At 47.4% G+C, this 16,710-nt stretch overlaps 1 protein-coding gene across 1 annotated transcript; it reads left to right on the top strand.

Moving 5' to 3' along the window:
• The first annotated feature begins 31 nt into the window (after positions 1–31).
• On the top strand, positions 32–2,575 carry GPR27 (G protein-coupled receptor 27). Its single transcript, XM_080672147.1, has one exon. It carries the CDS (start codon positions 168–170, stop codon positions 1,287–1,289), a length of 1,122 nt encoding a protein of 373 aa, XP_080528273.1. The 5' UTR covers positions 32–167; the 3' UTR covers positions 1,290–2,575.
• Positions 2,576–16,710: the final 14,135 nt, after the last annotated feature.

Here is a 16,710-nt window from a genome sequence, read left to right as displayed (position 1 = left end):
GCGGGGCGGCGGCGCGGCGAGCCCGGGAGGCGCCAGCCCGGCGCAGGCTGAGCCCACCGACCCGGCAGCTCGCTCAGGGCCCGCGCCGCGGCGGAAACTGGGCCGGCGGCCGGCGGAGCGGCGAGGCCGGGGCGGCCCCGGAGCGGAGCGCCGGGCGGGAGGCCGAGATGGCGAACGCCAGCGAGCCGGGCGGCGGGGGCGGCGAGGCGGCCGCTCTGGGCATCAAGCTGGCCGCGCTGAGCCTGCTGCTGTGCGTGAGCCTGGCGGGCAACGTGCTGTTCGCGCTGCTCATCGTGAGGGAGCGCAGCCTGCACCGCGCCCCGTACTACCTGCTGCTCGACCTGTGCCTGGCGGACGGGCTGCGCGCGCTCGCCTGCCTCCCGGCCGTGATGCTGGCGGCGCGGCGCGCGGCGGCCGCGGGGGCCCCGCCGGGCGCGCTGGGCTGCAAGCTGCTCGCCTTCCTGGCCGCGCTCTTCTGCTTCCACGCCGCCTTCCTGCTGCTCGGCGTGGGCGTCACCCGCTACCTGGCCATCGCGCACCACCGCTTCTACGCCGAGCGCCTGGCCGGTTGGCCGTGCGCCGCCATGCTGGTGTGCGCCGCCTGGGCGCTGGCGCTGGCCGCCGCCTTCCCGCCCGTGCTGGATGGCGGGCCCGAGGACGAGGACGCGCCCTGCGCCCTGGAGCAGCGGCCCGACGGCGCCCCAGGCGCGCTCGGCTTCCTGCTGCTGCTGGCCGCGGTCGTGGGCGCCACGCACCTCGTCTACCTCCGCCTGCTCTTCTTCATCCACGACCGCCGCAAGATGCGGCCCGCGCGCCTGGTGCCCGCCGTCAGCCACGACTGGACTTTCCACGGCCCCGGCGCCACCGGCCAGGCGGCCGCCAACTGGACGGCTGGCTTCGGCCGCGGCCCCACGCCGCCCGCACTCGTGGGCATTCGGCCCGCGGGGCCCGGCCGCGGCGTGCGCCGCCTCCTCGTGCTCGAGGAGTTCAAGACGGAGAAGAGGCTGTGCAAGATGTTCTATGCCATCACGCTGCTCTTCCTGCTGCTCTGGGGGCCCTACGTCGTGGCCAGCTACCTGCGGGTCCTGGTGCGGCCCGGCGCCGTGCCCCAGGCCTACCTGACGGCCTCGGTGTGGCTGACCTTCGCGCAGGCCGGCATCAACCCTGTCGTGTGCTTCCTTTTCAACAGGGAGCTCAGGGACTGTTTCAAGGCCCAGTTCCCCTGCTGCCAGGGCCCCCGGGCCACCCAGGCCGCCCTCCCCTGCGACTTGAAAGGGATTGGTTTGTAAGGGCTCTCCCGCCACGGATCCCCCAGCCCAGCCTTTCCCTTTGGCTTGGACACTGATGTGGTTCTTCCTCTCTGCCCCCCTTTTAATTGTCTAAACTGCCTTCACATGACTCAGTGCATCAGCACTTGGATTGTACAGACTCCTTTTAGGGGGAGAGGGGTTTCCATTTCCAGCCCCACCCCTGCTCAGCTCGTTGTTCTCCTAAATATATATTTTCATCCTGAAAATGGGCCCCGCGGTCTTTGTATTGGTACTGATGTCTTCTATTCCATGTTATTACTTTTGAAAATAAAGGCTAAACTAATTTTCTTCATGCAACGTTTCCTAAAGACCAGGCCAGTTTTCTACAGAAGCTATTTTTGACAACCTCAAGTGGCATTACACTTTGCAGTGGAGTAAAGGAGCCCAGGGCACTTCGCAAGTTCCATTTCTTGAGGGTCTTCTGTTGGAAGCCAGAAAGGGGTGTGGTGGGGTGGGGGAATTGTCAAGTTCCCTCTGAATTGCCAGCCATAGAGTGGGTCAGTTGTGCTGCTCTGGTTCTTTGAAAGTGTTGAAAACTCTGTTCGGTATTGAAAATGAATTTAAAGAGCAGCAACCGGAGTGCCTAGCAAGGCAGTTGTACGTCAGGCAGTGAGGAGGGGATTGGTTTCCTGTTGCTGTGTACTCCTAGAAAATGCAGGCCAGTGACAGCTGCTCTCTGCATTGTACCAATCTTGACTGGAAATATTTCTGTGAAACTGTAGCTTTCAAAAGTTAAAAGGTGTTTTGGTTAGTGATGGTGGAGAAAATACAGTATTGCATGTTTCTGTGTGTACTGCTGTGGTTCACTGATGGGGGGCAGGGGGCTCCAAGAAGCAGAGTACTGCTTGGCTATTTTTTTTTGCCAATAAAAATTAAAACAATTTTATGGAAACAGCTTGTGCTTTGAGGAGTCCAGTTTTATTCTGGCTTATGAATTTCCACTTTGAAAATTGTTACTTTGTTCATGGTATAAATGAATGGCATATAATGATACTCTACTTCTAGGAGACAAATGTTTCCTTAAAATGTTTGCTAGGTTAAGCTGTGCTGTTCTAATGACAGTTATTTTAAAGTACTAATGAGAACTATAATTTTAAATAGTATTTCTTTGTTAGACACATTGTAATCTTACATTGAAAGACTAAATTCTGCAAGTACTATATAATTTTGCTTATAATGCTCCATTTTTATTAATGTTCCTTCTGTGTTGAGGATTTGTATCTGTATTTCTCTTTGCATTATACAAATATATGAGTATTTTCACTCTTGAGTATTTTGTTGTGTGAGGCTGTGACTGGTACTAATAGACATCTGAGAATGGTACTCATGTTTGATGGGCCTTTTAGTGCGTGTCCTAGTTGACCATCAACATCTATGGCATCTGGAGGCTTCTTACTTAAAATGCACGATAATCTGCAAATCTCTTTAAGGGGAAGAAGCAGTAGACATACTTATAAAATATGAGCAAAGTAATAATTTTAATTAAAACTGCATGTAGTAAATATGTTGAAATTTATTTTAGTTGAGCATCATATAAACTATTAAATGTTTGTTCCAAAAGGGATGTCATAAAAGGGTATAGCTCAGGGGTGGGCAAACTTTTTCACTCGAGGGCCACAATGGGTTCTTAAACTGGACCGGAGGGCCGGAACAAAAGCATGGATGGAGTGTTTGTGTGAACTGATATAAATTCAAAGTAAAGGAGCGGAGGGGAGAGCAAGAGAACCGGATAGAACAGCCGGATCTGGCCCATGGGCCGTAGTTTGCCCAAGGCTGGTATAGCCGCTTTAATTTATCTTTGGTAAATGGTCAGCATTGTTTTATTTTATAAAAGTCAATTAGTCTGTGCAGACAGTCTCTTATTTGGAAAATATGGATAACTATTAACCCTATTCCTCCCCAGGCCCTAAGACCAAGTGATGTTAATCATGCAGGGCAGTCATCAGAAATCTCGCTCGCCTAAAGACAGAGTGGCCTGGAAAGTCACTCTCCCCTCCTCTACCCCCACCCACACAAGTGGTCCAAGTTCAAACACTGGAAGTCAGTGAGCCTGAATGATATTTAGAATATCGAGCACCCGGCATGGCACAGGGCACAGGCCGCCGGAGGCTCCACACAGCCCTGCCTTGGCAGCAGCCCGATGGCAAGCAGCCTGCTGGCTCTATGTGGCCTCGAGCTCATGGTATTTTTAGAGGAGAGTCTGTATGACAGCGATTCTCACATTTTAACAATGAGAATCAGCGTCCGTGCTTGTGGGCTGAGCGGTTCTGTTAGGAAGGATTGGGGTGGAACCCAGGAGAGCATTTTTGTCAAGTTCCCGGGAGGTTGAAGGCATCCCTCCAGCCCTTGTTCAGACAAGACTTACCTTAGACCTGTGGTCGGCAAACTGCGGCTCGCGAGCCACATGCGGCTCTTTGGCCCCTTGAGTGTGGCTTTTCCACAAAATACCACGGCCTGGGCGAGTCTGTTTTGAAGAAGTGGCGTTAGAAGTTTAAGTTTAAAAAATTTGGCTCTCAAAAGAAATTTCAATCGTTGTACTGTTGATATTTGGCTCTGTTGACTAATGAGTTTGCCGACCACTGCCTTAGACAGACTGTGGACACACCTGGTTGTCTGGTTTGGTTTTATTCTGATTAGATGGGCGATTTCTAGTGAGAGGTGAGGGGAAGAGAGAGAAACGCAGCCGACTGAAGGAGAGAACAGGAGGCCTAGAGGACGCGCTCTCCAGGGAAAGGGCCTCGCACTTCAGCAGCTTCTTGGGTCAATGAATCTATTCACACGACTTCGAGTGTGAATCGTAATGAAAATCATCAGGAAGAGGTTGGTGTGTTTAGAATACTCCTCATTGCACCTGAGCAGGTATGGTACTTGGAAAGGCTTCCCTTAAATCGGCTTTCTGTGGTTTGGGAAGTCAATGTAGCGCCCCCACCGCCCGCCAGGTGAGGAGTGGTCACTGCACTTGAGGCGATGAACAGTTTCTTGTACATCAATCCAGGCATGTCCTGGCATGGAATTATTGTCAAAAATGAACATTTTGGGTCTTTTGATCACTCAAATGTCTTTTCAAAAAGATCATGTCTATTTACATTTCCACCTATGTGCATTTTTTTTTTTTTAGAAAATGAAATATCTCAAGCAAAACGGGGAAGCATACAACAAATCAGTAACCATGGTGACGAGTAGGCTCTCTGGAGCCACTCTCCAGCCTTCCGAAGTCTGTCGCCACATTTGTTTTTACTTTTCTCTTGCTCATTTTTTCTTTCCTTTATATTTTTCTTTCCTCCCTCTCTTATTCCCTCTCGCCTTCCTTCCCTTCGTCCTTCCTGTATTTCCTCCCTCCATCTATTTTTTTCTATTTTAAAAAAAAGAAATAAAATAGCAACAGTTACTTCTGCCAAGTATTTGGTCTCACCATCAGGCTTCTATATTCTCAAGTGTCCTGCCCTTAAGAAGTGCCGGGGTCCTGGATGCGAGGGCTGAATCAGGGTTTAGTTTTGCAGGTGCATCTCTGAGTTGGAGGGGCTGGCTCCCCTTTGTGGCCTGCAGGGTGAGTGTAAACCCGTCGCCTGCTGCAGAAGGCCCGTCGTGCTCTGGCCTCATCCCCACTTGTGTTTCCATCTCTCTTCTGGTTGCCTTTGCATTCGCTCTCCCTGGAAAGCCCATGTGCCTTCTCTGCCAGGGACTCCGTCCAGAGCAGAGGCAATATTCACCATATTTCATGACTGACATGGCATGGTCAGAACTCACCTGCACAGCCCTACCCCTAGGCCCTGGCTGAACACCAGGTCTGTACTGGACTCAGCTCCAAGACTTCTGAAAGTCCTTCTCGGCCCGGTCACCCCTCCTCTGGGCTCGCATGGCACATTGTGTTTATCTCTATCAATCTCAGTGCATGCCATTGGCCCCTGGCTCCCTCTCAGTCTTACATTCTCCCACTCCTTCCTCAGGTCTGTACTCCAGCCATTCCAGCTCACTGGCCATGCCCTGAACAGATTATACTGTGTTGCACCAACATACCTTTGCATTTATTGTTTCTTGTGTTCAAAGTCTTCACTCCCTTTTTCCCATCTCACCTGCTGTTCAGCTTCCAGGGGTTGAACTTGTAGCCAAGAGAGTGAACTGGCCCTACAGGTAGGGAAGATATTCCCATGCAGACCTTGCAGACATTCCAAGGCTTCAAATTTAGTCATTAGAGGTGTGTGCATGGAGGGTGGGTCGAACACTGTTGTCTGGGTGGCTTTTTAAGTGGTTTGTGCACTGAAGTGGCTGGTGTGATCAAACGCAGTGAATGCAAAACAGTGTTCTTCTAGGCCAGTGGTCGGCAAACTCATTAGTCAACAGGGCCAAATATCAACAGTACAACGATCGAAATTTCTTTTGGGAGCCAAATTTTTTAAACTTAAACTTCTTCTAATGCCACTTCTTCAAAATAGACTCGCCCAGGCCATGATATTTTGTGAAAGAGCCACACTCAAGGGGCCAAAGAGCCGCATGTGGCTCACAAGCCGTGGTTTGCCTACCACTGTTCTAGGCATACACATCACTGTGGGGCCTGTCTCAGCACCAGTGACCTTCAGGTCTCCCTCTGTGAGGGGCAAAGGCGATAACACACCACATTTCAGGCCCAACGCAACAGCCTTTGTATGGTTTATTAACTGCTTCTGGAGTAAATCGAAGTAAAAACAAACTTGATCTGAGTTCAAGGGATTCTTTATTCTTTTTCTCCAACTTGGGCAACACTTTTGGGGTCTAACCCAGACCGTGAAGTGAGCCCTTTTGCCCTCCCTCTTCTTTCCCTTCTGGATGTTTGTGGTGAGGATGTGGTGCGGGGCCACAGCTGCTACCCTGCAACTATGAGAAGAGATGCTGTCAACGCAGGAAAGATAGCAGACCAGAACGATAGAAAGAGCCGGCACCTGCGTTAACACCACTGAGCTGCTTAACAAGACATACAACCACATATCTCTAGACTGCTGATTGTGAAATAACATCTACTATTGCTTCCAAAGCTCATACTCAGGGGACCTGTCATTTAGAGCAACAATTAGCCACAATATTACTTAAAACTTCTCCATCCCCTCTTTGATAGGTATGCTTGATATTCTGGAATTGTATTCACAAATTTTTTAAAATTAGACTTATTTAATTTACTTTCTCCAGCTCTCAGGTCATTCAGTCTGCTATTAACCATTGCATTAACCTGGCTCTGGAAGCATCAGATAGCTATGACTTGATTTCTTAGATTGAACTAAGTCTGAATGATTAAAAATTGCACTTTGTAAACTTTTTGATATCATTAGGCCAGTTACACTGATTTGGAAAACTCTCTGAATGGATCCGTGCGATCAGTAGGCATTGCAAGCCCGGAAGCAGCCAGTGTCTCTGTGGGCAGCGCAGGGCACAGGGTGAGGAAGCTCAGTCGCCTTGCCAATGAGTTAGCAAGCTCATGGGAGAAAGTCGGCAAGTGGGCCCCAAACCATAAAGCAAGGCAGAACATGACAGATGCCAAAAGAGGGGTTCAGGGGTCCTCAAACTTTTTGAACAGGGGGCCAGTTCACTGTCCCTCAGACCGTTGGAGGGCCGGACTATAGTTAAAAAACAAACAAACTATGAACAAATTCCTATGCGCACTGCGGGCCCGGGATGAGTCGGCTGCTAAGCAGGACAGGCAGCGGCACCCGGCGGGCCGGATAAATGTCCTCAGCGGGCCGCATGTGGCCCACGGGCCGTAGTTTGCGGACGCCTTAGATGAAGAGTTGGGGTGACGAGACCAGACACCGCAATAGATTGAAAAGTGCCCCAGTGTTCTCTCTGCTTCCCCCGCTGAGAGAAGTAGGAGAAACCAGAGGCGTCTCTTTCTGACTCCACAATTCTCTCCATTTTTAAAATGAATTCCTCTAAGTGAAATAAAAGCACATAATTTTCTCTTCAAAGTACTCTGGTCCACTTCTATTTGGGTGTTTAGTGCTGGCAAGAAAAGGGTTCATTCTAATGGAGGAAGTTTTTTTTTACATAAAATCTTGGTAGGGGAGAGCCAGCATAGACGCCATTGGTTAGAAATGTTAGAACAGCACAGAAAGCAAACAGGAGCCAGCCCTCTGGGCAGCAGCCCCCTCCCTCCCTCCTGGGGGTAGGGGGAGAGCAGCTAGTTTACAGGACAGACAATGGTATTTTGTGCTTTAGGTAAAGGGGAAAGGGGAAAGAGGCATAGTAGGTATGCAACCCACCCTGTCTCCTTCCTGATTTGCAGCATTTAAGATAAATGAACAGCTTGAAAATTCTATCTGAAAGCCTGAAGTTTTGAAGTTACTTCCAATTACACAGAGAAAACATACAAGAACAGTTTAAAGTGCAATGTCAAGGCACAGATGCAATACTCCTATTTCTCAGTAGCATTAAGGAGACAGGTGAATTGAAGTTATCACTCTTGGCTTCTAGGAGGAATAATTTAGTCACTTCTAAATTAAGTTCTAAGTGGCCAGCCTACTTTATGCAGAGCACTTGTAACCTGTTGGATATATTTGTTTTGCCCAGTGCATTTATGTTATCTGAATTATGCCAGTCTGCATAGCTTTCTAGGGTGGAAATCTTTTCTCCCAAAATGTGGCATCTGAGAAGCACACATTGTCTTGGGTTAGCACATACTGGTATACTGGAACCTGAGAGTGCAATGAATGGCTTCATTTTCTTAAAGATACAGATATGCTGTAATTTCAAAAGGCTTTGAAAAGTTATTAAAGTTTCAATTCTGGCTTAATACATGCCTTACCAAAATAGTCTCTAGAGATCACAAAATTTAAAATGCACAATATGAAACTTTTCCTTGTTGTTTTCATTTAACATATTTTTCCTTTTCTTTCTCCTTCTATTTCCTGAGGATTGACCTATTTGTGTGGCCATGTGCTTGTTAGAAGGAGGAGGAGGAGAGAGGGGAGAGAACCCTGTTGCGGTGTTCATTCTGCAGCGATACAGAGAGCATCACTGTGCAGTGGGTAACTCTTTCAACCCACAGGCATGAGTAGTGCAATTTGCATATCTATCTTGGGGAATTATGGGATACACTGAGCTATTTCTAGAATTTGACTTGCATAATTATTCTAATCCTTTGTGAGTATGGTGACATATGATCTGACAATTTTTTTTAATTTGTAAGTTACCTTGTAAGTTTGATAAAAATATTAGACCTAAACACCTATGGATACATACTTACCAGTGCGCCTCTATTAAAGGGCCAGTTACACAGAGGTGAGCTGAGTCCTCTGGGAGTGGCAGGTACATCACTTCCTGCTAGTTTGAAAAGCACCTTTGTACACTGAAAGTTGGTCATTGGAACTTTGTTCCTTTTTCTTTTTTTCTAGCTTCTCTTGGTGAGACTAAAATGCATTTAAACATAAAAAACATCGTAAGAAAATGTTATCATTGTAACGGGTCTCCGTGACCTTTCGGTCTCCCAAATCTCCTAATCTGTGGGTAGATGGCATTTTTCAGAGTTCGAGACAGTGGTAGCAAGAATGGATTTACACATTTTCTAAGTGTTTGGAATGCTAATGCTCTCCTGATCAAAACCGTCTCCGATTGGAAGACTATTTCCCTACTTTGTTATCAGCTTCCATTAAGATATTATGTCAGGACTCGGGTGAAGGGGAAACTCCACTTTGGATGTTGGACCACTGGCAGCTCTCAAGCCTCCCCTCCCCTTTCCTTCTTGCCAGCCCCTGGGTCAGCTGGCCCCAGCTGATAGGAATTCCCACTGCAGGCCCTGCCTCCTGGCACAACAAAGCTAAAACCAACCCATTCCCCTCCCAATGCCCCTTGGACTGACTTGTACCTGCTCTGTTCTTGCTGGAAAACCCCTGGAGGTGAGTGATAATTTTTGTAACATCCTTTTGGTGTGTGCGGTGTTGTCAGTCCCAACATGAAAACCAATTTTGGGTGGGGGTTGATCTCACTCTCTGCAGGGTAACCACTAAACAAGAACATAAAAAAAAAAGGTTTTAAAGATGTAAGAATGAAGTACAAAGTATAACAAAGTGGTGCACTTTTGAAAAGAAGGGTCTCCTTTGCATCTGCTCGGGTAGAGGTGGGCCAGAGACCCCCCAGGAGAGAGCTGTCTCTCTGGGGTGTTGGGGGAAGGCCTTGGGCCATTAAGCATCTCACTGGGCGTCAGCTCCACTATCTTCCCCAAGTGCCTTTCGCTCTGTATTTCAAGGAGCCAGGTTCATTGTTGCCTCCCTCCCCTGAGAGGAAGTGAAGTGCAATTTTCTTTTAAGCAAGTGAGGCAGATTGTTCCTGATCACATTCATTGCTAAGAAGTTAGTCACAGGGCTTCTAAGGGCTGCTGGCAAATGCAGTCTCTAGATGTCTGATGTCTACATAGGTGGCCCGTGCCCAGCTAAAACTGCTAAGAGTGAGGAGAAGGGGAGGAGGTGTGGGAGAAAGAGGGGGGCGGGGGGGGGGAGAGAGAGAGAGAGAGAGAGAGAGAGAGAGAGAGAGAGAGAGAGAGAGAGAGAGAAAGACAACTGTTGTTCCACTTATTTTTTCCTGGGTTTACCCGTTTTTGTTTTTGTTTTTCATTACAATTTTTTTAAATGTTAACATTATTGCAGACTTTCCCCATGCCCACCCACCTTTGCCACCTCCCCTACTCTCCCACTTTTGGCCTTGAACTCACTATTGTCCATGTCCATGGCGTGTGCATATATGTTCTTAGCTAATCTCTTCATCTTCTTTATCCAATCACCCCACTCCCCTCCCCTCTGTCTCCCACTGGTCTAGTCCATGTATCCATGATTCTGGTTCCATTTTGTCAGTTTATTTTGTTCATTAGATTCTACATATTTGTGAGATCATATGGTATTTGTCTTTCTCTAACTGGCTTATTTCACTTAGCACAATACTCTTCCAGGCCCCTCCATGATGTGGCAAAGGGTAAGAGATCCTTCTTTTTTATCGTCATGTGCTATTCCATTGTGTAGATGTACCACAGCTTTTTTTATCCACTGATGGGCACTTGGGCTGTTTCCAGATCTTAGCTATTATAAATAGTGCTGCTATGAACATAGGGGTGCATATGTTCTTTCTGATCGGTGTTTTAGGATTCTCAGAATATATTCCTAGAAGTGGGGTCACTGGGTCAAATGGCAGTTCCATTTTTAATTTTTTGAGGAAACTTCATACTCTTTTCCATAATGGCTGCACCGGTCTGCATTCCCACCTGCAGTGCACTAGGGTTCTCTTTTCTCCACATCCTCACGAGCACTTATTGCTTATTGATGTATTGATAGTAGCTATTCTGACAGGTGTGAGGTAGTACCTCATTGTAGTTTTAATTTGCATCTCTCTGACGATTAGTTACCTTGAGTGTTTTTTCATATGTCTATTGGCCTTCTATATGTCCTCTTTGGAGAAGTGACTATTCAGGTCCTTTGCCCATTTTTTAATTGGATTGTTTGTCTTCCTGGTATTGAATTGTATTAGTTCTTTATATATTTTGGAAATTAACCCCCTATTGATTCATCATTGGTGAATATGTTCTCCCATACAGTGGGCTCCCTTTTTGTTTTGTTGATGGTTTCTGTTGCTGGGCAGAAGTATTTTATTTAGGTACAGTCCCATTCATTTATTTTCTCCTTAGTTTCCTTTGCCTCATGAGGTGTATCAGCAAAACTATTTCTGTGTGCCCTAACCGGTTTGGCTCAGTGGATAGAGCGTTGGCCTGGGGACTGAAGGGTCCCGGGTTCGATTCCGGTCAAGGGCATGTACCTTGGTTGTGGGCACATCCCCAGTAGGGAGCGTGCAGGAGGCAGCTGATGGATGTTTCTCTCTCATCGATGTTTCTAACTCTCTCTCCCTCTCCATTCCTCTCTGTAAAGAGTCAATAAAATATATTTTAAAAAACATACAACTATTTCTGTGAGAGATGTCTGAGATTTTACTGCCTAGGTTTTCTTCTAGGATTTTTATGGTTTTGTGACTTACATTTAAGTCTTTTATCCATTTTGAGTTTATTCCTGTGTTTGGTGTAAGTTGGTGGTCTAGTTTCATTTATTTGCATGTACCTGTTCAATTTTCACAACACCATGTATTAAGGAGACTGTTTTTCTCTCCATTATATGGTCTTGTCTCCTTTGTCAAATGTTAATTGGCCATAAAGGCATGGTTGATATTTGGGCTCTTTGTTCTGTTCCATTGGTCCATATGCCTATCCTTGTGCCAGTACCAGGCTTTTTAAATTATTATTATTATTACAGTGGCTTTGTAGTACAGTTTGATATCTGACATTTTGATCGTTCCAACTTTGGTCTTCTTTCTCAAGGTTGCTGTGGCTGTTTTTTGTTTGTTTGTTTGTTTGTTTTGTTTTGTTTTGGTTCCATATAAATTTTTGGAATATTTCTTCTAGTTCTGTAAAATATGCCATTGGTATTTTAATAGGAATTGTATTGAATCTATAGATTTCTTTGGGTAGTATGGACATTTTAATGATGTTAATTTTTCTAATCCATGAACATGGTATGGTTCCACTTATTTGTATCTTCCTTAATTTTTTTTCTTTGATGTCCTGTAGTTTTCTGAGTATAGGTATTTTACCTCCTTGGTTAAATTTATTCCTAGGTACCTTATTTTTTGTTGTTGTTGCAATAGTAAGTGGGATTGTTTTCTTAGTTTCTCTTTCTGATTGTTCATTATTGTATCCTGCAACTTTGCTGAATTCTTTTATTAGATCTAGTAGTGTTTTTGGTGGAGTCTTTAGGGTTTTCTATGTATAATACCATGGCATCTGTAAATAAGGACAATTTTACTTCCTCTTTTCTAATTTGGATGCCTTTGTCCAATCGCTGTGGCTAGAACTTCCAGTACTATGTTGAATAAGAGCAGTGAAAACGGACATCCTTGTCTTGTTCCTGGGATATATATCCTATATAATAAAAGGGTAATATGCAAATTGACCCTAACAGTGGAATGACCAGAACGACTTCTCAACTAGTCATTATCAGGCGCACTTGCCACCTCTCAGTCCCGTTCCCTGGCTGGCAGGCTCCGATCGCCCGATGGCAATTGGGGAACCGGGGGTGGGTGGTGGCAGGGGGCGGGGCTGGCTGCCAGCAGCCAGGGAAGATGGCCCTGATCGCAGGCCAGGCCTAGGGATGGTACCCACTCAAGAATTTCGTGCGCCAGGCCTCTAGTCTATCCTATCTAATAAAAGAGTAATATGCAAATTGACCGTGCCTCTGCTACACCCACAAGCCATGCCCACCAGCCAATCAGGAGTAAGTATTTAAATTAACCCAACCAAGATGGCTGGGCCACAGAGCGAGCAGGAGGCTTGAGTTTCCCTGGTAATGGAGGAAGCCAAGCTTTCCGCACACCCTGGCCAGCCTAGGCCTCCACTCAAGGCTACAAAGTTTCAATTATAGAAGATAAATAAATCCCAACAAAAATGGCGGCAGCCATGGAGCTGGAGAGAGCAAGAGGCTTGAGTTGCCCGCTGGAGAGAGCAAGAGGCTTGAGTTGCCCCCGGCGATAGAGGAAGCCAAGCTTTCAGCACATCCTGGCCGGCCCAGGCCTCCATTCAAGGCTACAAAGTTTCAATTATAGAAGATAAATAAATCCCAACAAAAATGGCTGCAGCCATGGAGCAAGCAGGAGGCTTGGCTCCGCTCAAGGCTACAAAGTTTCAATTATAGAAGAAAAATAAATCCCAGATACCAGGGCCTCCGCTTGGGTCACCAGGGGGTGTGGCCAGCCTGCAAACCACCACAGGCCCCTCGCCCAGACTGCCCCACACCCCAAGGGAACCCCCAACCTGATCCAGGACACCCTTCAGGGCAAACCAGCTGACCCCCTCCCATGCACCAGGCCTCTATCCTATCTAATAAAAGAGTAATATGCAAATTGACCATCACTCCAACACACAAGATTGCTGCCCCCATGTGGACACAAGATGGCCACTACAAGATGGCCAGCAGGGGAGGGAAGTTGGGAGGGACCAGGCCTGCAAGGAAGGGCAGTTGGGGGCAATCAAGCCTGCAGGGGAGGGCAGTTAGGGGTGACCAGACCAGCAGAGGAGGGAAGTTGGGGGTGACCAGGCCTGCAGGGAAGGGCAGTTGCGGGGGACCAGGCCTGTAGGTATCAATCAGGCTGGCAGGAGAGTGGTTAGGGGGTGATCAGACTGGCAGGCAGAAGTGATTAGGGGCAATCAGGAAGGCAGGCAGGTGAGCAGTTGGGAGCCAGCAGTCCTGGATTATGAGAGGAATGTCCAACTGCCCATTTACACCTGATTCCAGTAGGATCGGGCCTAAACGGGCAGTTGGACATCCCTCAAGGGGTCCCAGATTGGAGAGGGTGCAGGCTGGGCTGAGGAACACACCCCCCCATGCACGAATTTCATACACCGGGCCTCTAGTATGTATGTATGTATGTGTGTGTATATATATATATTATATATATTATATTACATATATATATATATAATCCAAGCAACCAAAATAACTGGAATGACCGGAACAACCAGAATGACCGGTCTCTATGATGTACACTGCAGCCAGCCAACTGGACCAATGTGGGTGGAGCCAGCTGGCCAACCTCCTGCGGCATCATCCCCCCGGCTAACCCGGCCACAATCAGGCCCCCCTACCCTGATCAGGAGTGGGGCTGGCTGACCAGCCTCCCAAGTCCCCTCCCCCCGAGCTGGTCAGCCCTGATCAGCTCCAATCGGGGCGGGCCTGCCAGACCCACCTGTGCAGGAATTCATTCACCAGGCCTCTAGTGTGTGTGTGTGTGTGTGTGTGTGTGTGTGTGTGTGTGTGTGTGTATATACTGGAGGCCCGGTGTATGAATATTCATGCACTGGAGGGGGGTCCCTCAGCCCGGCCTGCCCTCTCTCACAGTCCAGGAGTCCTCAGGGGTGGGAGGTGACCCAGTGATCAGGGGAAAGCAATGCCCCCATCACACCTCTGCTGCTGCCACTGCTGGCAGTGCAAGCCTCGGCCGGCCCTGGTTACCTGAGCCTCAGGCGGCCCTGGGCAGCTGGGCAGCCTCCATCCGAGGCTTGCCTATGCCTTGGGTGGGCCCTGGGTGGCTGGGAGGCTGAGGGGGTCTGGGGGGACTCCAGAGGCATGTGTGCGGAGTGGGCCCGGCCTGGCTGCGTGCCTGCTGCCCCAGCAGGGCTGAGGGGGACTGGGCACACACCATCTTGTGGCTGTGGGGCACCACCATCTTAGAGGGCATGGCAGTCAATTAACATATTCCCTCCTTATTGGCTGCAGGCATTGCCATCTTAGAGGGCAGGGCAGTCAATTAGCATATTCCCCTCCTTATTGGCTGTGGGCATCGCCATCTTTGAGGGTGCTGCCATCTTGTGGCTGTGGGCGCCTCCATCTTTGAGGGCATGGCAGTTAATTAGCATATTTCCTCCTTATTGGCTGTGGTCACCGCCATCTTTGCAACGGCATGAGGGTCAATGAGCATATTCCTTCTTTATTAGATAGGATATATACTAGAGGCCCGGTGCATGAGAATTCATGCACTGGAGCGGTGTGCTCCCTCAGCCCCATCTGCCCCTCTCTCACAGTCTGGGAGGCCTCAGGGGCCGGAGAGGTGACCCAGTGATCAGGGGAAGGCGACACCCCTATCACACCTCTACTGCTGCCACTGCTGGCAGCACAAACCTCGGCCAGCCCTTGTTACCTGAGCCTTGGGCAGTCCTGGGTGGCTGGGCAGCCGCCACCCATCCAAGGCTTGCCTGCGCCTCGGGCCGGCCCTGGGTGGCTGGTGCTGGGGGCTGAGGGGACTGGGTGCTGCCATCTTGTGGCTGTGGGGTGCTACCATCTTTGAGGGCGGGGCAATCAATTAGCATGTTCCCTCTTTATTAGATAGGATATATATATATATAATTTCAGGGAGGAAGAGAGAGGTGGAGAGAGACAGAAACATCAATGATGAGAGAGAATCATTGATTGGCTGTCTCCTGCATGCCCCCACTGGGGACCAAACCCGCAACCCGGACATGTGCCCTGACCTGGAATCCAACTGTAACCTCCTGCTTCATAGGTTGATGCTCAACCACTGAGCCAGGCCAGCCAGGCTTGTTCCTATTCTTAAGGGAAACACTTACAGTATTTGCCCATTGAGTATGATATTGGCTGTAGGTTTTTTATATATGAACTTAATTATGTTGAAGGTATGATCCCTCTATTTCCACTTTGCTGAGAGTTTTTATCATAAATGGGTGCTGGATTATATCGAATGCCTTTTCTGCATCTATTAGTATGATCATGTGATTTTTATCTTTCATTTTGTGTATGTGAAGGTATCACATTTATTGATTTATAGATGTTGTACGAACTTTGCATCCCTGGAATAAATCCCACTTGATCATGGTGTATGATTTTTTTTAATCTATTGCTGGATCTAATTTGCTAATAATTTGTTGAGAATTTTAACATTTTCTTTCTTTGTTGTGTCTTTATCTGGTTTTGATATTAGGATAATGTTCCCTCATAAAAATAGCTTGGATGTCTTCCCTCCTCTTGAATTCTTTGGAATAGTTCAAGGAAGACAGTGTTCTTCTTTGAATGTTTGGTAAAATTTGCCTGTGAAGCCATCCGGACCAGGGCTTTTGTTTGCTGGGAGTTTTCCCATTCCTGCTTCAATTTCATTAGTTGTTATCAGACTATTCAGGTTTTTCTGATTCTTCCTGAGTGAGTTTTAGAAGATTGTATATTTCCAGGAGCTTGTTCATGTTGCCCAGCTTGTCATGTTTTGTTGGCATATAGTTGTTTATAGTATTTTCTTACAATCCTTTGTATTTCTGGGATGTCAGTTGTTCCTTCTCCTCTTTAATTTCTGATTTTATGTATTTGGGTCCTCTCTCTTTGTTTCTTGATGAGGCTGGCTAAAGGTTCATCAATTTCAGTTATCCTTTTAAAAAAAAAAACAGCTATTGGTTTCATTGATCTTTTGTATTTTCTTTTTCAGTCTCTATGTCATTTATTTCCATTTGGACATCTATTATTTCCTTCCTTCTACTTACTCTGGGCTTTTTCTGCTGTTCTTTTTCCAGTTCAATTAGGTGTACAATAGATATTTTACTAGATATTTTTGCTTCTTGAGGTAGGCTTGTAGTGCTATGAACCTTCCCTCTCAGGACTGCTTCTACTGTGACTCATAGATTTGTGTTGTTGTGTATTAATTTGCATTTGTTTCTAGGTAATTTTTGAATTCTTCATTGATAACCCACTCATTGTTTAATAACATGCTATTTAGCCTCCATGTGTTTGAATATTTTTGAGCCTTTTTACCCTGGTTGATTTATGGTTTCATGCCTCGTGATCTGAAAAGATGCTTGATATAATACCAATCTTCTTGAATTTGTGAAGACTTATTTTGTGTCCTAACATGT

This window comes from Plecotus auritus (assembly GCF_963455305.1).
Source record: "Plecotus auritus genome assembly, chromosome: 6".
In the NCBI taxonomy this organism is placed as follows: Eukaryota; Metazoa; Chordata; class Mammalia; order Chiroptera; family Vespertilionidae; genus Plecotus; species Plecotus auritus.
The sequence above is the reverse complement of the archived record's forward strand: the minus strand, read 5'-3'. Positions and strand labels throughout refer to the sequence as shown.

Bases quoted from the DNA above. Each gene is read 5' to 3' on its own strand.
- GPR27 (XM_080672147.1), top strand. From the start codon at position 168: ATGGCGAACGCCAGCGAGCCGGGCGGCGGGGGCGGCGAGGCGGCCGCT.